Source organism: Manacus vitellinus, unplaced genomic scaffold (assembly GCF_001715985.3).
Source record: "Manacus vitellinus isolate BGI_N305 unplaced genomic scaffold, ASM171598v3 scaffold_45_pilon, whole genome shotgun sequence".
In the NCBI taxonomy this organism is placed as follows: Eukaryota; Metazoa; Chordata; class Aves; order Passeriformes; family Pipridae; genus Manacus; species Manacus vitellinus.
In genome coordinates, this window is record NW_021940571.1 from 3,612,473 (window position 1) to 3,635,465 (window position 22,993).

At 41.0% G+C, this 22,993-nt stretch overlaps 1 protein-coding gene across 1 annotated transcript; it reads left to right on the forward strand.

The window, feature by feature from the left end:
• Positions 1 to 1,616: 1,616 nt before the first annotated feature.
• On the forward strand, positions 1,617 to 22,695 carry SERPINI1 (serpin family I member 1). Its single transcript, XM_029962328.1, has 8 exons — positions 1,617 to 1,884; positions 3,190 to 3,420; positions 5,951 to 6,145; positions 6,951 to 7,155; positions 14,033 to 14,130; positions 19,192 to 19,278; positions 20,523 to 20,612; positions 21,933 to 22,695. Exons 1-8 carry the CDS (start codon positions 1,635 to 1,637, stop codon positions 22,007 to 22,009), a joined length of 1,233 nt encoding a protein of 410 aa, XP_029818188.1. The 5' UTR covers positions 1,617 to 1,634; the 3' UTR covers positions 22,010 to 22,695.
• Positions 22,696 to 22,993: the final 298 nt, after the last annotated feature.

Genomic DNA, 22,993 nt, shown 5'->3' on the forward strand with positions numbered 1-22,993 from the left:
TATTCCTCACATATATGGAAACAACCATGAGAAATGAGAGGAGGGGCAGGGTCAAGGCTCTCCTTTTCCCTGAACTCTGTGTGATCCCTGCACTGGTTCATCTGTTTAATTTTCTCAGTTCAGGACTAAACAAATCCGAGGCTGGGGGACAGGAGGAATCTTAACCAGTGCCAGCCCCAGTGGCTGCCAAGGCACGTGTGTGTACCCAGTTGTCCTCTGTATTTTCTCAGCTATAAAATGTGAGTAATAACACTTATATTATGGATCATTGTGTTGTGTGAGTGAATTAGATGCTGCTACACAGGCCTTTGAAGATGAAATGCAGAATATAAATGTTGTGTAAAGCTTGCTTTGTGCCATGGATATAGAACCCTGTGGAAATGGGGGCCCAGGATTGCTGGGAAACATAAGGAGAGGCACTTGGGCTGGCTGCCTGCAGATGGGTTCAGTGGAGCAGCAGCATTCCCACAATTTGTGCTGGGCTGAGGAGCTCTGCACACTGACACAACAACATGGAAACACTGCTGGAATAAAGCTTTTAGTCCTGTCCTGTCCAACCTCCTGCCTGGGGAGGATTGGCTCTGTTGTGTGTTAGAGACACCAGGAGTGGCAGAGGGAAGGAACTGAAATGTGAGCTCTGTTGGTTGTGTTTCTGACCCAAGACATGGAGCATTAGTGGGTCAGATGCTGAGGGAGCACGGAGTGGAAAGGGAAAAAATGGAAGGATGGAGATACACGCACACTGCTCCAGGAGCTGGAATTTTACTGTTGGTAGTGTGATGAGCTGAACTGGGGTTATTCAGAGTGAGGACTGTTGCTTACTGAAGCATTTTGCAAAGCTTGAAGGATGGATTAGTCAAAAGCATCAGTGCTCACCCTTTTTTTTAATTTAATTTACTTTCTTGTTTCCACAAGAATCTTCCTGCCTGGTATGTACAGAAACCCACTCTGAGGGGGTGTTGACTCCTGGCCAGCATAGCTACCCAACTTTTCACATTATTTACTAACAAAAGGAGTTTCATTTGGTAACCAAGGAATGATTGATTTTTGTTTCAAAGAAGTTTTGGCTGCTTGCCAGGTGTTTTGCAAGGGAGCAACCTCACGGTACAGTAACTTTGTCACTGTGTCAGCAAGCTGTCCTACACTGCTGGAAATATTTTTCCCTTTTGGGGGCTTAGAGTGACTTAGATGAATAAGTTGTATCCTACTGGAAGGTCAAATGAAAGAAATAGGGGCTTTTTGGGTCTCCCTGGTGAAAAAATACAGAAGCACAAACCGATTCCAGGTCAGCCTTGCTGAACAACCACAAGAGCAGAATTCAAACATGAAGTAGGAAAGGTGTTGCTGTCTTTGGGGTCTTTTTCTGTAGCAGCCACGAGTGTTTTGTTAATCTGGGGCTGGAAGAGTTCAAAAACGTACATTTACATACTGAAGCAGATTTTTTTTTGTTTGAAAGTAGATCCCTACCTCAGTTTGAACATTCTCCTCCAAATAACTGCATTGTGCATTGAGCTCTCACCCGGTTTGTTTTTTTTTCCCCACAGACTTAAGACTAAAGTTGAATCTTATTTTACTTGAACAAAGTTAACTTATTTTCTCTAAAATTTATCTTGCAGATCTTAAAGTCTCAAGTCATGTATTTCCTTGGACTGTTGTCTTTGCTTGTTTTGCAAAGTGAAGCCTTCAAGACCAATTTTCCCGATGAAACCATTGCTGAGCTCTCTGTGAACATTTACAACCAGCTGAGAGCCACCAGAGAAGATGAGAACATCCTTTTCTCTCCTCTGAGCATTGCACTGGCCATGGGAATGGTGGAGCTGGGTGCCCATGGAACCACTTTGAAAGAGATTCGACATTCCTTGGGGTTTGACAGCTTGAAAAATGGTGAGGCCTCTTAATCATGTGTTACTTTTTTAAATAAACAAGTGGCAATGCCTGAACAAGGATGCAGGTGGCCTGGTCTTGGCCTTGGGTTATTAGTCACTGGGTTTTTTGGTGTCCTGTTGATGGTCTGGACGTGCTGGAACATGTTTGAGTGGGTTCTGCATGAGCTGAGAGCAGCTGACACACAACCCTGGCTTGGGCACCTGAACCTTCAGCTACTGCAGCCAACTGTTCATCTTGCTTGCTGCAGAATAAGCTTGCCTTTGCCTCCAGGGATATAAGAAGATTTTTAGGAACATCCTTTTTAGGGATTAATAGTGAAACCTGAAAGGAAAGCAGTAGTTTCAGCAAAATTGCTTATATTGATATCAAAGGAACTGGTTTGAAACCTGACTGAAATTTCTTATTCATACAAAGTGCTGGACTTTCAAGTTGTCAGTGAAAGGCTCTTGGGGAGGAATTTCTGAACACAGTGACCAAGCTGTGTTTAACAAAACCACTGCAGGGATGATGCTTCTCTGTGGAGGCACAAATTTAATTCTGCAGTTTGTCTCTAGAACATTAATCAATTATCCCTCAGCTCTAATTGAAGGAGTTATGCGGTTGATTTGAGCTGGGCCATTCACTCTTCTCACTGAGTGGTATTCAGTGAGAGCATCTCCATGGTTTCTGCTTGGAATATATCATTGCAATCAGATTTTAAGGTTTGTTTTGTTGTTGTTTTTTTTTTTAAATTGGAGATTTCAGCTTCAGGTATATGATGCAGCAGTACAAGCTTCCTAGACTGCTGTAGTCCTTCTCAGGATCCCTCATTACCCAAGCAAATGATTCTGTCCTGCCCCACACAGGATCCTGAGAAGTTCTAGACCTGCTTTTTGCATAGAGAACTCTGTGGAAAGTCCTTAGTTTCAAAATTTGAAATCCATTTTTCCTTAAACAAATGGCTTTTAGGATGGAACAAAAGTTCTGTTAAGGATTTGCGGTGGCAAGACATACAAATGTGACCAGTAATAATTTCTTTAATTGCTCTTTTGATGTTGAAAGGATTTCCATTGATACCTTTGTCTCTGATGGGATTCAAATGTCTCATTAATTATACTAATTATAACTAGTAGAAAAAATAAGCTCCAAATAATATGTTCTTGTAAAATATTCCTTCAGATCTGAAAGTGTGTGTGTGTAGGTTTAGAAACAAGTTTATTTTAAAAAAGATGACTTTTTTTTTTGTCTTAGTGAATTTTCAGCAGAAAAAAACATGGATTAACTTTTTTTTCTGAACCACTGAAGCTGTTTTTCTTCCCTCAGGTGAAGAATTTACCTTCCTGAAGGACCTTTCTGACATGGCAACTACTGAAGAAAGTCATTACGTGCTGGATATCGCCAACTCCCTGTATGTGCAGAATGGGTTCCATGTCAGTGACAAATTCCTGCAGTTGGTCAAAAAATACTTTAAGGCTGAAGTGGAGAATGTGGATTTCAGCCAAAGTGCAGCAGTTGCTGCCCAAATCAACAAGTGGGTGGAGAATCACACAAACAGTAAGTCCACGGGATTCTTTTGGACACTTCCTGCAGGAGGTGTTTCTGTTTCCAGACTTCTGCAGTGTTGTTGAATTGTTGCCTTGGCTTTTATCTCTTCTGTTTGAGTCTGAAGTTTCTCCTCCCACAAAAACAATTCTAGTATTTCTATTTTTTCCTGTGTGGGAATGATCTGTCACAAGTAATATTAGTCACTGTTGATCATGTAACATCTATTTGAGTTTTTTTTCCTCTGGTCTTACCATCTTAAAGTGCCTTTAACATTTATTGAATGAGAGTGTTTTAACAGCAGACATTTTAATAGAATTTTAATACTAATTTTGGTATTAAATTATATAAAAAAGACAAGTATTATTGCCAATAGCAGAAAATTTGTTGAATTGTTGGACTGTGCTTTGGATTTCTGTAGTATCACTACTCTGAGGAACTCACAGTGACAAGGTACTGAGAAATAGACTGTTGGGGAATAAAAAGGTAGTTTTGAAGCACAAAATCAGGCTCTGTAATGGAATTTTTTGCAATGGGAGGGATTGACAGTGTGTTTAGAGAGTAGTTGATTTTAGGAAGACTGTCAACAGTTTCACAACACAAATTTGCAGCAGGGGATTAAGCCCAAAATTACTGCTGTAAATAAGCACACTGAGAGCTGCTTGATGCAGTGCTGGCTTGGCTTGTCAGATCCCAAAGAGGAGACATTCCCTGGATACCTGCAGGGTCTCCAGGTTAGGGAGTGCAGTTACTTCTCCCATTGTAAGGATCAAAGCATCATCTCCTTCTGGTTCATCTGGCCCACTCTGAAGGTTGATGTTTTACAAGGAATTCATCAGGTCTGACTCTAACCCAGTTGTACCATTGGAAATTTGAAGGGATCAGGGTCCCCATAAGGAATTCACCACATCACCATGTGGTCTGAGCATTTAAGAATCCATAATGCTTTATGGAAGTGGCTCCAAAGTGGGAAAACTCCTCATGTAATGCTTTTGTTCCAGTTTGACAGTGATGTGGTGTTTTTCCAGGGGAACGTGGCAGCTGCTGTGTCCATAACAAACTCTGCCCTTTATCTCAGTCTCCAGGTAGAGATGGATGTCAGTGATGCAGCAGATTGCCAAGTGTTTTCAGGGAAACATGTGGTCTGTCTGAGGGAAAAGGAGAACCAGGGCTGACAAAGACTGGGGGGCTCTTGGCATCAGGTTGGGATGTAACAGTCCCTCAGCTGCTCTCTGGCCACTCCATCTCATTCCCTCCTGCCTCCAGCTCTGACAGAGGAGGAGGCTCATGTTCTCCTTAGGAAAGGGGTTCAGGACAGGCAGGTTTCCAGTTCCAGCAGGATGAGCCTGATGGGAGGCTCAGAGCAGAAACCAGAACTGTCAAAGGTTTCTCTGGGCAGAAAAATGCCTCACGTTTCATTAGTGTGTTAACGAGATGTGCCTGAAAAAACATAAGGCATTATGACTTCCAAAATAGAAACAGAAACCTGGAATTGTTTTCCTTCTTAATGTTTCCTTTTTTTTTTTTCCATCTCGTAGTGAGTGTGGCAGTATCAGTCACAACTCATTCCTTTATCCTTCTGGATAAAATGGAGCACAAACAGCAACCTGGAAGAAATCCTGTCCTGGGATACACAAATTTCACACCAGTTAGTCAGGATCATGTGCTCCAGAAAGCAGAATTAATTTGTTTTTTAAACCATGGATTAAGGAGTAATAACCAGACCGAGGAATGTGTTTATTTAACACCTTGCATTGCAATATCAGTTAAAAATAGAAGTGAGCAAGGAAAGCTGTCATTCTTCAAGAGCAGCAGCAGAGCCAGTCAGTGCACCAAATTTACCAAACTGGAAATGATTTTGCTGAAATCAAGCCATGTAAGATGAGCTTGATGAGCCAAGCAGGTACCTGAGTGTGTTGTGATGGGAATGGCTGATGTAGGAGAGGGAGCAGAGCAGCCGCCCCGCTCAGCTGAACGGAGCAGATGCTCCGTGGCTCTTCCCTTTTGCTGTTCAGGAGCTGATGTCAGTGGAGCAAATGCTGTGGATTCCTGTGGGGTTTTGATGATCAGTCCTTACTTTGGAGTCAGTAGGGCACTGCTGGAATGGAATGCTTCCTTCAAAACTGGCCCAGGGGGAGTTCCAGTGGGTGCACATTAAACCGAGCTCCCATTTCAGTGCTGCTTGGGATCGGAGCCAAAGTTTGCACAAGTTCTGCCCTCAAGATGAAAATGCTGAACTGTTTCATAGCCCCAGTGTAAACATTCCATGTGTGACCCTTTTCCACGTGGTTTCCTTGTGGGGTATATTTAGCAGTGATCAAGAAAGAGTTGACTAACTTGTGCTTGATGGAAGGGTTTATGCACCTACACTGTGATTTAGGTTTACAAAACACTGGCAGTTTAATTTGAGATTTAATGAAACATCTGAATTGGAAATTACATGTTAGCACAGCTTTTTATTTTCTTGCATTTTCCAAGCTGTCTCAAGTTTTGATTTAATGCTCAGTTTGACACACAGACTGACAGTTGGGTTTCTTTTTAGGTATGATCAAAGATTTTGTGTCTCCGGGAGACTTTGGTGCTCTCACTCATTTGGCTCTCATCAATGCAATCTACTTTAAGGGCAACTGGAAGTCACAGTTCAGACCTGAAAATACAAGAACTTTTTCTTTCACAAAAGATGATGAAAGTGAAGTGCAGATTCCAATGATGTACCAACAGGGAGAGTTTTACTACGGTGAGTTGGACCTTTAGCAGTTTAAAGCCAGTAAGTCTTGGCTTAATGGGTTTGTTGCAGTAATGTTAATTTGAATTGTGGTCTCTTCATTCTCCTGGAATTTTTGATGTGCTCTTTGCCCAATGAAGGGACGCAGATTTTGGTGTCTTTCCCTAATGTGTATGTGATAACTAGATAACTGGTGCCACGTGGTGAATTTCAGAATGTTTATTCCTTGTATTTACCCTCTTTACAATTCTCAAGTTAGTCCTGCTTATCACAAAAATATTTTTCTTGTCCTGTGCTAAATATTAAAATGAGTAATATTTGCTCAGAACTGTTGTAATATCCTTGAAAAGGTAAAATAGGGGTTTCTTGAACAGCAGAATTAATGATCATTTTTGTCTTGAGCTTGAGTTCCGAGGGGGTTCTGTGGTGTCTGGCATTGGCAGCATTTCACTGAGTCTCATCACTGAAAAATTATCTCTCCTGAATACAAAACCTCTGCCCATTTCCATGAAGGTCTTAGCTGCCTTAAATTTTAGCCTCCTCTGTCTAACCAGTGGAATTTGGGTCACAAAAGTGTCATTATCTCCAAACTGTGTCATTGCATGAGCTTGTGTTTTCAGGAAATCACATGTAAGCCTCAAATCCTATGAGGAAGAAACCAATACAAATTTTATGCAGAATAAGTAGGGTCATTTTTATGTTTGTTATTATGTATGTTTAGTAAGTACTACTTAGTATTAGGGTTCTATTTTCCCCTATCTCCAGTAAAGACAAAAGAAAATCCTTCTAATGGTTTTTGTTTGTTTTTCTGTTATAGGGGAGTTCAGTGATGGCTCCAACGAAGCAGGTGGCATCTACCAGGTTCTGGAGATCCCCTATGAGGGAGATGAGATCAGTATGATGATCGTCCTGTCCAGGCAGGAGGTTCCACTGGTCACACTGGAACCACTGGTCAAAGCCTCCTTGATTAATGAATGGGCCAATTCTGTAAAGAAGCAGAAAGTGGAAGTGTATTTACCAAGGTGAGAATGTGCTCCCATGGCACTGGAGGGGGAAAAACTGCATCCAGAATGGTTGGAGGAACAGAGTAGGGAAAACTTGTCCATCTTGCCCAAGCCTGTGGTTCTGGAGCACCCACGGGAAGGTTGCTTTGGCAGGAAAGCCTGGGGGGTGTGGGGCAGAGTGATGGTTGGTTGAGCAACAGATGAGCTCTGCATTTATATCCTTTCATAGAACACTCCAGAGAGGAAAGTTTCCTCCTCATCAGGAACATATCCACTTGGAATGATGCTCAGAGTACTGCAGAACTCATTATGGATAAGTCCCATTTAGACAGGAGCCCCAGAAATACTGCAAGTCTGAACTATCAGATGTTTCATTTAGGTGCTAATTAGGTTTCTGTGTGCTGCTATTTGAAGAAGTTCTAGTAGTGTGTGTCTGTGTGGATACAAATGGTTGAGTGTTGAGAAATAATTCCAGTCAATTTGAGGCTTTTTTCTTTGCTGAAATAAATGCTGCTTTCTTTTTCCTGAGAGAAGCAATAAAATAACAAGACATTATAGCAGAAAGGATGAAACTTCTGTTAGTTCATTTGCAGGTTGTGGGTGCTCAGTGGCAATTTGCTCCCATCTACCACTTAGGATCTTTTCTGGAATCCTGCTTCATCCACCTCTAATTATTTTTCATGCTCTGTGCCTGATTTAGTAGCAGAGTTGTTTACTACTAAATGTCACTAATAATGTACAGTTGGATCACTGTGTCCTGCAGGTGATTCATCCTGATTTCATGGAAGTGTTTATGTAACAATAGGGCACAGTTTCAATGGAATCACTTCACCTTGCTCTGTTTTTGTGGCACTGTGAAGTGGGTACAGAGCAGCAGGAAAAATAAACGGTAGTGAATCCTTTTAATCATTAAAATAGTTGTTTTCAGGCGAGTTGGAGATTTGAGTTTTTCACATTTCCCATGTTAAGGCTCCCTGCAGTCCATCAGCTTCCATTCCAAAGCCAAGACCACTTTCCAGAAGCTGAACTGCAGCTGAGCACAATAAACAAGGCTGGCCAGGATAAATTAGGCTGAGATGGACTGGTGGTGTCAGCGTGCCCTGATTCCAAATGGAGACAGAATTCCACTTCTCCAGCTTTAAAAGCAGAGTGGTGAGGGAATAGCAGCATTTTTGGGCTGGTTTTTTGCTGCCCCATAGTAAGAGTTTCTCTCTTTGTTTAAGTCACTGCTCTTTAAAGAAGCAGAAGAGCAGCAAAGAGCTGCATTGCAGGTTTTATACAAACTGAACCTACACTACACTATTCCTGGGATTTTTTTGGTTTGGTTTCTCTTGGAGCTTCAAGTCCCAGAGGCTTCACAAAGTCCACTAAGACACAGGGGAGGGGAATTTCTCACGGGCTCTTTCTCTGCAGACCTGGGCAAACCTGACCTAGATGTTAATTAGAGGCAAAATCCGAGGATTCTTCCATCCCTTAAGCTTTGTTTTTGTGCCTGGCACATTTCCCAGCCTGTGCATCAGCTGCTGAAGTTGGGCATCTTCTCTCAAAGAATTTCTGGAGTGTGAGATCCACAACAAGAGTCCCTCTCCATTGATTCAGTGGAGAATCTGTGAAAAGCACCTTCCACATTTGAGAATCTCGGGTGTCTAAATACACCAATGGCATTGAAAACATATTAATTATGTTCATGACTTGAATTAAGTTTGTAGAGGTGGTCTGGGGGTTTGTTTGCTTCTAAGCAAGAGCAGAGACTTCAGGATTCTCTGTAACCAGGTTCTCAGGTGTGAATTTGAGCCCTGGGGTTTGTGTGATCATAAAATGTCTTTATTTATTCTACCCTCAGGCTGCTTGTAATGGCTGTCTCTCTTATCCAACAGCCTCAAAGAGCTTGATAAACACTTGCAAATTACAGTTATACAGAGGCAAACCAGGTGGAACTGCATGCCAGTTACCTTCAGTATTTCCAGATTATAAAAGATAACTATTGTGAGCTTGAAATTCCATATAGTAATACTGCAGTCTCCTTACAGCAAATCCAAAGATTAATTGCCTGCTCCCAAGGTGTTGGATTTCCATTAGGGATTTAGAGGTGATCTACAGGATTTTGTCAATGCTCTAAATAAACACTTCATAAATATTTGATGCTGTGACTCAGAAAAAGCGTGTTATGAAATGTGGCCTCCAGGCTCTGTCCACTGAGAAATTGAAAGCAGCAGTGGAATAAAATTAAATTTTTATATCTTGAAAGATGCTATCCAATTATAAAGTGAACATTTTTTAAACTTATACATTTGTAATAGGACCTGAATGACGAACCAAAGCAGAGTTAATCACAACTTTGCAATTTCTGTCTGCATTATCTGTGTGCAAATGAAATTGGGTATTATTCCTCTTAATAGCAAAGGAGAGATTTGTACAGAATTGTTAAATTATACTTTCTCATTTTCATTTCCAAATCATTGTTTCCAGCTTAACCCAGACTAAAATGATCAACATTTTAATCCACTTTTTGTATAGGAGTGAAACAGACCATGAATCTAATTTACAAAGCTGTCTCTGTAACATAAATTATTTGAAGAGCAGAGGAGGAACTGGTACCTAATAGCAGTGCTACAGTTTGCAGATCTCCTCTTAAGGAGTGTTCCAAATCTCTATAATGATCTTGCTTTTTTACCCTTAAATTCCTTAAAAATGTTTCAGACAGTGATGAAATAAGTGGTTTTAGCTGAAGGTTGTTTCTCTAAAAAACAAAACAAAACAAAAACCAAAACCACTCAAAACCCAACAAAAATCTAAACCCAAATTAAAAAATCCTCTGTCTTTTGGTTTTTAACCTGCTGTCTCAAGTCCTCTTTTCATGAGGAATGGAATGGGCCAGTGCTGGATGTTCTGGAGATACAACCACATAAAAGGCATAAAAGTGTCCCACTGAAATCCATTCTCAGCCCATATTTAGCCCTGGAAGGAAGGATCTTGCCAGAGAAGAACCCACAACCTGCCTTTCTTCACCTGGCCAGAGCAGATGAGTGGAGGTTTTGGGGTTGATTTTGCTGTCAGTGGGGGTTTTTTTTGCTCTCTTGCTTGTTTGTTTTCAGGCTGTTAAATCATTCAGGCTGGTTCTGGCACCTCGGGACAGCCCAGCTGAAATTCCAGCCGAAATGCTGGAATTGATATCAGCTGGCAGCTTGGCACTGGAGGGGCTGCTGGGGTAAAAATAGTGCTTCAGATCCTCAGAGCCTGCCCTCCAAGCAAGAATATTGATGTCAAGCAATGGAGCCTTTTGTTCTGCAGAATTGAATGTATTAGAGCCAATCTGAAAACCTGGAATTTTCTTGCCCTGGCTCGTTCAGAACCCTTAGTAATTTTTGAAATGATACACTTTGGGATGAGTCATTTTTCTGCTGGATGACTAGACAGTGTCCCCTGATCCTTCTGGGAATCCTGAGCATCTAAAAATCAGAAAAAATGTAGCATTATGTAGCATCATAAAACATGAAGCCATCTTTTTTTTTTCCTGTCTTGGATGTCTGTAAAATAGAAGAAAGATGGCCTGATGTGGTGTATTAATGCTCTCTGCAAAACCTAAAGGCTCAGACACAGAACTGCAGAAGACTCTCAGTGACATAAATGCACCATTTTAATCTAATGCTTGTGCAAGTTTTAAATTTCATTAAAATGTCCCAGTTCCCTGCTGAACTCTCCAGAGAATTTTTTGCTGGTTTCTCAATCTAATCTTCTCTTCAGTGTCTGTTCCTCAGACTTCCCTTTGTGGTTTTTACAGCTCCCAGTTGCAGCTATTCCTTGATTTTTGATACTGAAGTGTTGAAATTGATTTTTTTCGTAGTATTTTTAGCATCAGAAGCACCTAAAAGATTGTGGAGGGGGGGAAATATGACCATCTGGTTCATTATATGCAACAAACACTGCAAATAACCATGTGTAACTCGGCATTCCCAAAGTCTGGAGGTGCAGCAGATGCCTGGGAAATGAGATGGAATGTCAGCTCTGTGTTCTAAGTTGTCAGCTTTGATTTTGAACACTGACATCACTGTCTGGGAGGAATGCACAGAAATCCAAATGTGATGGAAGATAACTCACCCTGAGTGTTTACATGGGATTGCACAGCCTGGAATTAAATTTCCCAGTGTAAAGCAGCCCTGTTGTTTCTCAGAAAAGGCCGGTTCTGGTGTCAGCTAAAATATTGGAAATCTCATTAATAATTTATCTGTAACTCTCCCTGCTTTTCAGAGCAGGAGGAAAAGGAGGGGGGATACTATTTGGAACAGTGGTTTGGAGTGGGGATTTACCACAGGACAGAACTAAAAGAGGGGAGAAGGGAAGTAATTAGTTTTATTTCCATAAAGGGATCGTCTGATATTTAAACAGCTGATGATGCGATATTTTTAGTCTGCTTTTTATGACAAATAAAGCAGCAACTCACTCCTGTAGATATTGTACAGACCTTCCCTCATGCACTTGTTTGGAATTTACCTTTCCAGAGGTCTCAGCCAGGGACAGAGCCTCTGTTTTAAGGGACTGCTCCTCTCTTTCACACAGGGATTCTCGAGCAGTAGAACCAATCAACTTGTTTGCTTTCCCTTTTTCCAGATCCATGTTCAGCGAGGCTTTACAGGTTTATTTTTTCCCAAAACATCTCCCAAACCCTCCCTGATCAGTCTGCAAAGGCATCCTGTGCCCCACTTCCCTTCTGGGTCACCATCCATGGCTTAGTAGATGTGTGTTTCCTGTCTAATGGGACAGAGACTTAAACCCACCTCGTTTGCCTTTGATACCCTGCAGTTGGAAAAAATGCTTTTTATTCAGTTATTTTTCTTATTTTTTACCTCCAATTCTGCTTTTCATGCAGACTTGACTTGTTGCTTTCCTCACTAGTTTGACATTGCTGGTCCCTACCTAACTTGCGTTGAAACCTCAATAAATTTAATAGTGGGGTGAAATAAAAACCAGAAAGGAAAATATACAGCACTGAAATTTTTATAAACTGCATTTTAGCATTCGTATGCCTTCTCTGTTTGTAAGGTAGGTTTTGACCAGTGTGTGTGTCCACAGCTTTCCAGGAGGAAAAGAAAGCTCACAGGACACATTTCCATTTCCTAAAATCCTGTTGTGTATTTTCAGGTCATCTCATGTCTACCCACATCTCATTCATTAAAATAATGCCTTTTTTCCTCTTTTTTTAACAAATGCTTCAACATGCAGAACATGCCAGAACACCATGAGGAGCTTCCTGCAGTACTTAAATCTTTGTTGGTCTCTTCTGACTCTTTTGAGAACTGCCAAAGCAATAAAATCACAAGAACCAGTTCCTTTACTTTTATTCCAGGCATGTCCTGAAATTGTTCTGGACAAGGTACATGAACACTTGCAATGCCACCAGTGATTTATCAATCCTGAACTATCTCCAGGTCTTACTTTACTCCTAAAATCCTTCTGTGGGTAATGACTAATATCCATCCCATCAGAGATTTTTGGCTTCTAGAGGCATTTGTAAGTTCATTATGAGTGTAGATTGTGTGCTGGATTTTTCTCCTTCTGTGTAAGTGAGGAAGATCCACTTGACTCTCATCCAGTTCTATTTTGATGTCCAGATTCCTCTTTTTCAAGCTGCCAAGTTTGCACATGCTGGGTTGTACATCCCAGCTCATCGTGAGCTGTGCTCTGCCCAGAGTTCTGGGCTGCACTTCCTCCTGAAAAGAACATGTTCTTCCATGGAGTTGAGGGAATTTAGTCCTGAAAAATAAGATTGCACAGAAACACTTATTTTATTTGGTTCTGGCACTTCTTTATGCCATCACTGAGGGCTGCTGGGTAGCTGCAGGGTTGTTTTTGATTCAGTGGCTGGAGAAACTCTGACAACACCTTACAGACTAAAAATTTTGTTATTCCATAGTTACAACCAGTCACTGTCATCATAATGTAAATCATTGATAATTTGCTTGCTTATTTCACAGAGAACCCACAACTCACCCATAACAAACATTTGTACTCAGTCCCCTGTGTTTGTCTGTAGATATCTGGTATTTTCTGCCATTATTATTTTTCTGACACATTTTTTTGTTTCTCCAGCTGTCCAGTCTGTTTCTGGCCACACAGAAAAGACTCGAGTCCTTTTTTTTGTCTCACTGACACCAGGCATAGCTTTGATGCTGTTTGAAAAGCAGTGATTAGAAATGGAAGGAGCTTTTGCCCCAGGTCTTGCCCTCAGGACAGGTCTCAGTTTGTCCTTCCAGCACAGTAACATTCCCTAGAAGGAGGCTTTGCAGGCTCCCCCTGAAATCCTGCCAGCTTGTACTCACGTGTGCATTTACACTGACAACTATTTGTTTTCCCTGTTGTTTACTCACAATCAAAACCCAATTACAATTTTGCCACCAGACTAATTAGAAGCTGAGTCAGGAATGCTTTATGTTCATATTCATAACTGTTGGTCTTTGCTTATACTGTCACAGTGAAAGTGGAGTATCTTTCTTATTTTCCACTCCTTCTTTGCCCACAGCTCTCTATGAAAATCAGCTGTTATTTGCCTCATTTGATATTCTGTTCTAGTATTTGTACAATTAAATTCAGTTTTTGTAGTAAACCTCTCGTATAAAAAGTAATCATTTCCATTACTGCTGCATAATTTTGCACTGAGGTTTTATGGTCACGGGCTGTACGTACCATTAACATATTTTTGATTGCTTCTGTATTAGAAAAAAGATCCAGCTGTGAGTAAACTAATTTGTTTATAGGCATTTTTAGAAGGTGTCACTAGCAGTGAACCTCCTCCTTTGCATTATTTATTTTGGTGTTTTTACCTAGAAATTTGAATCTTCTAATACCAGTAAGCAGTGCTCACATCTGGCTGTTTGTGATTTTCTGTTCCATTCTGCAGGTTCACAGTAGAACAGGAGATTGATCTCAAAGAAGTCTGGAGAGGGCTGGGAATTACGGAGCTGTTCAGCAGCAGTGCTGACCTCACTGCCATGTCTGGTAAGAGGTTCATGTCTTGTCTCTCAAGGTATATGAGGAAATCCATTTTTTACCTGGGAGAGTTCACTCTGAGTATCTCAGACCTGGCTCTCACTAGAAATTAGAGAAAGTGTGATACCGTGAGAGCAGTGAATGGCTGCAGTGCCTTCCTGGCAGAGGAGATTCCCACACCAAGGGATTGTCATCCTTGTATCCCTAGAGGCTGTTTGTTCCCAGCATTAAGAGCATTAAGCTGTTGTACAATTAGTCATCTCCCCAGATACCTGTGGATGGAAGAAGTTCTGAGATAAAAGCCATTTAGTCACAGATGCTGCCTGCCTGGTGCAATATGTTGTCAACACTTAATTTTCACAAGTTGAAATATCCAATACGTTTAAAAAATCAGGTGGGAATGAGATATTTATGCTTTTTAATACCTCCTAAAAGGTGTTCCTAGAATCACAGAATGGTTTGGGTTGGAAAGGACCTCAAAGCTCATTCAATTCCACCCACCCTGCCTTGGACAGGGACACCTTCCACTAGCCCAGGTTGCTCCAAGCCCTGTCCAACCTGGCCTTGGACACTTCCAGGGATGGGGCAGCCACAGCTTCTCTGTTGAAGTGGCACAAAAATACCTGAGAAGTTGATTCATCTTTACATAACAGGAGGAACCAGGTGAGCAGTTTATTAATATAGTCTGTGTAGACCTAAATTTTGTGAAACCCAAAATGAAGCAGTATGAGGCTGCTGTCCTTGTCCTTGTAATTTATGCCTCTGCACTGCTCCCTCTGTTTTTTTGGGTTCTTTTGCTCCATGTGTTGCTGCCCAGCCAGCCAGGTAGATCCTGATTGGCAATCCCTGTTCTGCATTGTCTGTCCCTGGGAACAGTCACACCTGGGTGCTTATTCAAAGTGCTGGTAATAAGTCAAACCTTCCTCGAAAATGCACAGAGCAATGTTTGTGATGTTCACATCCTTCCATTTTTGCTAAGTCTGAAATCCTGTTTCTAGTGTATCATGCAGCTTATTTCACTTTTCCAGTGAAGCTGTGGGAAAAGCTAGAGTTAGCTAATGAAAGGAATTGAAATAAATGAAAAATCCTTCTTCAAAGAAATAGCATTTTTTCTGGAGAAAAACACCTTCGATTTCTCTGCAACCTCAAAGACCAGTCAGCTTTCCAATAAATTCTGGTCTATATATATAAAATTATTTACTTGAGGAAAAGCATTAAGGAGAACAGAAAATACACAGAGATGGAACCACAAAGGCAGCTCCTGGCTCTTATTTAATTCCATATAAAATTCATCTCTGTATCAGGGACTAATTCTGTAGTGGAGAGGTTGGCAGAAAGAATCAGGTGCTTGTGTCTTATTCCGTGTGACCAGTGATTTGTTTCAAGTTTTATATTTTTGACAACTATACTGTATAAAATCAAAATACCCTCTTCTGCATGACCGAATTAACTCCTCTGCCATTTAAAGATTAACTTGTTTGTTGAGTACAGAGCAGTGTACAGAGAGAATTCATGAGTTTCACTGTAACTTGCCTGCGTTTCACTGAAAAGGGGATGTTCCACCAGGGGATGAAAAGGTCATTTGTAAATTAAGAAATAAAAAAATTGGGTTTGAATTAATGTCTTTAATGAAAAGCCCACTGTTGATGCCGTGGAGGTGAAGTTTTAAATAATGAAAATACAGAGTATGTTTCCTATTTCTAATTTTTATAATGTGAAATATGGAGGGAGGAAGGGAAAATAAAAATCATGAAGAAAATTTGTTCAAAGCTTGCTTTTACAAACACCAGAATGGTACATCAGGTAGCAGGGAAGTGGAAGCTGGAAGTTTCCATGAATCTCAGGGTCAGTCCTCTGGAATATTTGGCACTTCACGGAACCTTAAATGCAAGTATTGGAACAAAATCTTTGTCTGGACACTTAATTTAGGAAGACATGAATCATAAATGAAATCTAAGGAGATTTTTGAGGAATTCTGTTGTGTTTAAAAATACTTTCCTCCTCCTCTCCTGTTGCTTTTGCTTTACTGTCAAGGAAAGTCGCTGCAGTTTCAGCAACAGCCCTAATCCTGTGAACAGATCCAGGCACATTGGTGGGTTCAGCAAAATTCCATGTGGGTTTAGTGGATAACAAGGCAAATTGCAGGATTACAGACTTATTTTTCAATATTGAGAATTTTGTGCTTTTTTGCACTCAGTCTGAAAAATGGAAATGGAGGAGTTGGCTTTGCCCTCTGGAATGTCTGGATTCTGAGCAACCCAAGAGGGAGTTCTAATCCAGAGGCACATTTCAAATGTTACTCCCTCGCAGAAATTAAGTTCTTTGTCAATTATCCCAGGTGAGTAGGAGGACATTCCTCCTTGGCTGTCAGGTCACATATGTTCTGACTCTCACTTTCATCAAAAGACTTGACAGTATTTACTTGCATCTGATTCCATCAGATGTCCAAAAGAATCTTGAAACCACTTCTGATATTTGGCATTTTAGAATTTACACAGCACATAAACTCACTGCTTGAGTATTTTGACACCACTTAAGATTTACCCTTGAACTAATTTCAATACTGAAATTCCCCTTCTCTTTCAAATGATTATAATATTTCTTAGTGGTTTATAGAGTCTTAAATGGCAGCTGCTTTTAATGCAAGGTGACCTGCGTGGCAGTGAGCAGTGAAGTGATCTCAGTGACTTACTTTCACAGTATAAAGTAGTTAGAAGAGCATCAGTCCAGTAAATGGCTCTTTGAAGTCTTGACTGACGTACATATAATTTTTCTGGGACAGCCTAAGCTGGAAGAGCCAATAAACCTTCGTGATTTCTTTAAAATGAGACTTGCAGAGCAGCCAGTTGGCAGCTGAGTAGGAGTTTGCAGACAGATGGAGTGTGATGACAAATGAAGTGTGATGCTCGTGGAGTCCTGGACATCAGGAGGGAGCTTCACATCCCTCCCACTCATTAATGGGGATCTGGGCTTGGGTCCTGCACAAAGCTTAAACCTTGGCACCAGATCCCCATGGGACTCCCCTGAGGTGTTAACAACCAAATCATGTTTGTTCTTATGAAAATACACATTTGAAGGAGCTGCTAGAGAAGAATGATGTGATGGCAGATCCTCAGGTGAGCCCCACCTTGTCCCCAGTGAAGGCATAAGGAAAGATGGATAATTGTGAGGAGATGTGATGCTGGAGTTTTGCAGTCAGTGACGTGACAATCACCAGCTGCATCAAAGAGGAGCTACCTGAACTCCCAGTGACAACATTGTGCTTTCATATGAAAATAGATTCATTCACTTCAGGGAGAGATGAATGAGAGGGATGTGGCAGTGTCACTATGAAGAGAAGAACCTAGAGAAAGTAATTTGGGATGTGGAATTGCTCTTTTCATCATCCAAGGACAAAGATATCCAATGATGTGAAAGGCAACAAATTGAAAACAAATAGAAAGTGCTTCTCTCATGGAAAACATGCAGCTTATCTTGGCTGGGCATTCCCTGGGGTTATGAGGTTGGTAGGATTAAAAAAAATAAAATGGCTTCAGAGCAATGACAACTATCTATGGTACATTGAATAAAGGCATTCTGTGTATTCTGGGGATTAGAAACTTGGTTTAGGGTATAAGGCATATTTTTCTCTCGTTAGTTGTGCTGTAGTTTTCATCTGTGAGGTGACTTGGATCTTCTGGAACAACAACAATGCCAGAGCTGGTGCAGTGTGCTGGACTAACTGGGTGTATTGGTCTCATCTGCAGTGACACCTCTGTTCCTGTCAACTTTAAATGTTGTTGCTTTTTTTAATACTCAGATCCTGAATAGAAGTAGACCTGCTTTTACACCTGATGGCAAATGTCAGCAGTGTTTGTGCTGTCAGAATTAGGGTCTCTGAGCTCATCAGATGGAGGCCAATCTTCTGAGGTACAAAGTGCTCTGACCAGAAATGTACCTTGAGTTCCAGAAGTGCCACCACACTCTGCAAAATAAAGCACTGGGGATGAAAATAGAGAGTATTTCTGGGACTGTTACAGGTCACAGGATCAGGGTTAAGTGCTGTGGTAACAAAAAATAGATTGAAAGGCATGACTAGGCTAAGCAGGAATCTCTTTGTTATTAAACATTAAAAATGTATTGAGGTTTAAGATTTTTGCTTAATGTTCAAGACAGGTAGGGGCTACATGTCCCATTTTTTAAAGCAACAGGCTGAAAACTTGAGCCCAGCTTTCAGGATGGCTTTACTGAAGGCTTGGAACTGAAGCCTAGAACTAGTACAATTTTTAGCAGCCTTGTATATGTTTTTTACCCACAGTCCCCAAGGGGATGATTTGGGGCTCTTGGTGGTGGGATTGAAGCGAAGCAGCTGAAGCAGGAGGTTTAATTCAGTGCAGTGAGATCTGCTGGGGAGAGACATTTCAGACTGCTGCTTCTTGTGCCTTTGACTTACTTTAGTGTTAGAACTACTGAGTATTCCAGTAGGTCTGATCCTTTAGCCACTGAAGGAAAGTAATGAAACACTCACAGACTTAAGCAGGAGGAAGCTTGGACTGAAATAAAAATACTGACGAAGAAGGATGGAAAACAAACAAGACTAAAAAAAACCCAAGTTTCACAGTGGGTTTGGCAATAAATGTTGATGTTCAGCTTCTTCAAAATATAGTGGAAGAAGAAAGAAAAGACCTAATTTTCCTGGAGAAAGTCTGTATTGTACCTAACACAGAAGTAAAATTCTTTTTGTCTGAGTATTTGCTATATAATGTCATAATCCTTTTTTCCAATAGTTGCATTTAAAATCTTATTTTCAAGGATTGTTTTTTACTCTCTCTGGGATAGTGGTGCTCTAGGCAGTCCTGAGCTATTTTAATATCCGTGCTGTAGGAGAGCATTACAAATTTAAGTGAGGTAAATGGTGCTATTAAAGGTATTGGCAGAAGGTATTTTAATGCAACAAAGCTCTTATCCTTCCCTGCCTGCTATAGAAGGTGAATAACAGTGTTGGGGTTTTTGGCAGTGTTTGGAAGGTTTTTTTAAACACCTCAGTCTTACTGTTGAGCCACTTGAAATATGTTTCCTTTTCCTCTCCAGATAACAAGGAACTTTACCTTGCAAAGGCATTTCACAAGGCATTTCTAGAAGTTAATGAGGAAGGATCAGAAGCTGCTGCTGCCTCAGGTACCGACTGAAAAGCAGAACTAAATGAAATGTCTGGTTATTCTGTGTTAATTAATTTTTTAAAGCTGACTTGCTGTACAGCCAGGAAAGCTAAATAGGATGGGGACACAGCATAGCAAGGTACTGCTTTCAGAGGAGAATTCTGGAAATGAAGTGTTGGCATTTTTTTTTTCAACATGTTGTGTTTCATGAAGGATTTTGAGCATCCTGTGAAAAACCTCTTCTTCCGTGTTTTGCTTCTGGTTGTCAGGAGAGTACAGACTGCAATTTATATTTTCTTTATGGAACTTCAGCTTTCATTGTTTTTACCTGCTAATTGAGATGGTCAGAGGCATTTGATCAGAGTAGTTAGAAGGAGATGGGAGTTGTTGCAATTGCATTTTAATAAGCAATTTTAATAAGCAATACTCTGAGATGCAAGATGGGAAGTGCTGAATGCAAAACCACTGCTGGCCCCTGTTAATGCTGGGGGCAGTTGGTTGGTTGACGTGATTATCACATGGTTTTCCTAAAATTAAGTCACATTAGTTGCCAATATGGATCATCAGGTGATTTCCAATTGCCTCTGCTTGTGCCAGTCTTTGAGGAAGGGCAGAATTGCTTCCCTGGGCTGGGTTGAATTGTGCCATTAATATGGGCAGAGATTACTGGCAGTGCTGGAGTCTGTATGAACAGTGCAGGGGAAACCTGAAACTAAATGAAACACCGGGAATTAATAATAATGTCCTGGAGAAATCTATGCATCTCCAAATAAAAATAACAAAGAGTCAAATTTTGCCTGATTCTCAGTTAATTTTACTTTCAGCCTCTGCATTATTTATCAACACAATATAAAAGCTGCAGGATCAGCCCATTTAATTGTGGCACATTTCATAGTTATTAAGGGTTACCTTTTACTGTGCACCTCAGGCTGGAGCTGTGTAAAACAGGTCAGCAGTGCTGGCTAATGCAGCTCACTCCCCTTCCATGAGTGAGGGGAATCATTAACTCCTCTGAAGGCTCTGGATCTTAAAATTTATCAGCTGCTCCCTCAGCCTGGGCAATTGCACTACTCTGCATTGTTAGTCATTCTTAAAGTCAAAATTACTCTGCAGGTCCCTCTCATTTTCAGTTAATATTGTCCTGTTTCTTGGTGTGGAGTGTGGGACTGCAGTGGCAGCCCCTGAGCTGCAGAAGTGTCTCTCCTGATGATCAGGAGAAGTGCTGTGCTGTTTAACAAGTTGCCTGTGTTCTTTTTCCTCTAGGAATGATTGCCATCAGCAGGATGGCAGTGCTGTATCCCCAAGTTATAGTTGACCATCCCTTTTTCTTTTTGGTCAGAAACAGAAGAACAGGTGAGAATATTGCAGACTCTTGAATTTTTCACAGCACATCATCAAGTATTCAAAAGAAAATTGCATGTTTTGATCAATGAACTGGGCTTGTGTTATGAATTTTCATTAATTATTATGACATTTCCTTAATTAATAATTTTCCTTTTAAAAACCTAATATTGAAAGACTCACCTTTTCTGTGCCCCCTGAATGTTTCTCCAAGTCAGACGTCGAAATCTGACCAAAAAAACATTCAAAGTGATGTGATTAAAAACCCCAGGGAAGAAAAATTCACCATTTTTGTTGTGAGAACACAGAGTTACTGCCCTGAACATCAGTAATCACTGCATCCCCTCAGAGCTTGGCTGTAGCAAGACCAGTGAAATACGTTCCCAGCACCAAATGATTTGCATAATGGACAGATATTACAGCCATGAATAATTCTGTTGTGCTCTCCAAGTGCTCTGTGGCAGGTGAGGGATGAGAACAACCCTCACCAACTAAATGGGCAGTGATTAAGTAATTCCTCAGTTTCGTATCTGTAATTTGTCTTAATGATGTGGCTGTGACTGGATGTAAAACCTTCCTGTGCACTCACAGACTGTCACGTGGGTCTGTGTTTGTGATCCCCACCACAGGTAGCAATGTTTATTTAGGTTTGTTTGTTTATTTAGATTGCAATAATGCTTCCAGTCCAGCTGAGCAGAGTCCTTGTGTGACTTTTCTCTTGTACAAAATTCAAAATACAGCACTGGACCAGGTACTAAGAAGAAAATTACCTTCATCCCAACTGAAACAAGGCCAGCAAGGCAGGATACCAACTCTTAAGGGTTTTTTTTGACCAAACTAAATTGAGTATCCTTGCTGTTGTAGACACATTAGGCAAAAAATGTATCTGGAGGAGATCTGTCCTTTTTCCCTACTCAGTATGCAAAAATCTCCCCAAAAAGAGAACTGCAAATCAGAACAGAGCAGAACCCGGTTACTTTGGGATAGTTCTTAACATTGCTGTTGCATGTAGAAAGAGGAATGGCCAACAACTGTAGTTAAAGCCTCAAAGCTTGTTGTTAATCTGGAAATCTAAGGTTAAAAACTTCTTGGAAGAAAGGTCTGTGATAGTGACCCTTCTCAAGGCAACCCCAAGTGCTCAGGGTTGGTTACTGTGTTCAAAGGGGCTGTTGAGCCTTTCATGGCCACCAAGTTCTCTGCTGTATCTTCCTCTGAAAATCAGGCACCACGTGCTCTCGAGCTTATTATTGGTGTTCATTATCTCATACCCTCCCCTTTAATTTTGGTTCTGACATCTCTCCATCCCCTCCTCCCTTCCCGCTCTCCCCACAGGTACCGTGCTATTCATGGGAAGGGTAATGCACCCCGAAGCAATGAACACAAGTGGCCATGACTTTGAAAAGCTTTAACTGCCACCAGCCACCAAAAAGAGGAGATAAGCACATAAAGTTTGAAGTTAATATATTTAAGGTTTGCTGTGTTTCCCCCCCAAGATATTGTTTCAAACGCTTTCGGATCTAACTGCGTGCAAGTCAGTTCCCAGAGGGAAGCTTACAGTGTTAAAGTAATGGTTCTGTTCCTGTTGTTGTGATTGCTGTGTCCTTAAAATAAAGTTGTGTACATGTCAACAACTGTTTCTTGTTCTAGTGGATTGTAAAGCAGAAAACTGCAAACCCATTATTTGTAATTTTTTTTTACGGTCCAAAGACTGACTTGATCAATGAGACAGGAGCAGAATGTGCAGCTCTGAATAATGCAAATGGCAAACCTTGGTGGTGATTTCTAAGAGCTCCACGTGGACAATGTGCTCTCATCCTGTTCCTGTCAGAGCAGTGAACAGCCTGTGCTCTGCTGGCTGATCGGGGGGGAATGGAACAAAAGAAGCTGAGTGGATTTTATTCTCTGACTGTGGTAGACTTTGTGTGAACTCTCCCCCGTGATTCTCAAATGTTGCTTTTCTGGATGCTCCTGCATGTGACTGCCACTGACCCTCCCTAAGTGTTGATGACAATAAAAGTTGATGGCATGAATATTTGAGCCCTGTCAGTGCAGAACAGCTCTGTGTGTGACTGAAGTAAAATACTTGAGTAGTAAAGTCATTTGTGTGCACATATTTTTCTCCCCCAGAGTAGTTGTTCTACTTCAACCTGAGCTTTTCACTCTCTCACTTCAGGGATCTAGAATGTTCCATCTCAAAAAAAAAAAAAACCTGAAACACCTTAATTTTAAGTGTCTAAAAATTCATAAATAAATGCCTAAAGGAAAAACACAATCCTTTTCATTTCTTTTTCTTGAGAATAAACTGACAGAGAGGAGAATGACACGTAGCACAAGTAAATATTAGCAGGAGAGTCAGTTGGTGTTTCCATTTGGAAGATGAGGAGAAGTACCCA

What these genes read in the sequence shown, in the direction of transcription:
- SERPINI1 (XM_029962328.1), top strand. Translation starts at nt 1,635, where the DNA reads ATGTATTTCCTTGGACTGTTGTCTTTGCTTGTTTTGCAAAGTGAAGCC. An exon ending in TGACCTCACTGCCATGTCTG is followed by an intron (nt 14,131 to 19,191) that starts GTAAGAGGTTCA and finishes TTTCCTCTCCAG; the next exon opens with ATAACAAGGAACTTTACCTT. An exon ending in AGAAGCTGCTGCTGCCTCAG is followed by an intron (nt 19,279 to 20,522) that starts GTACCGACTGAA and finishes TTTTTCCTCTAG; the next exon opens with GAATGATTGCCATCAGCAGG.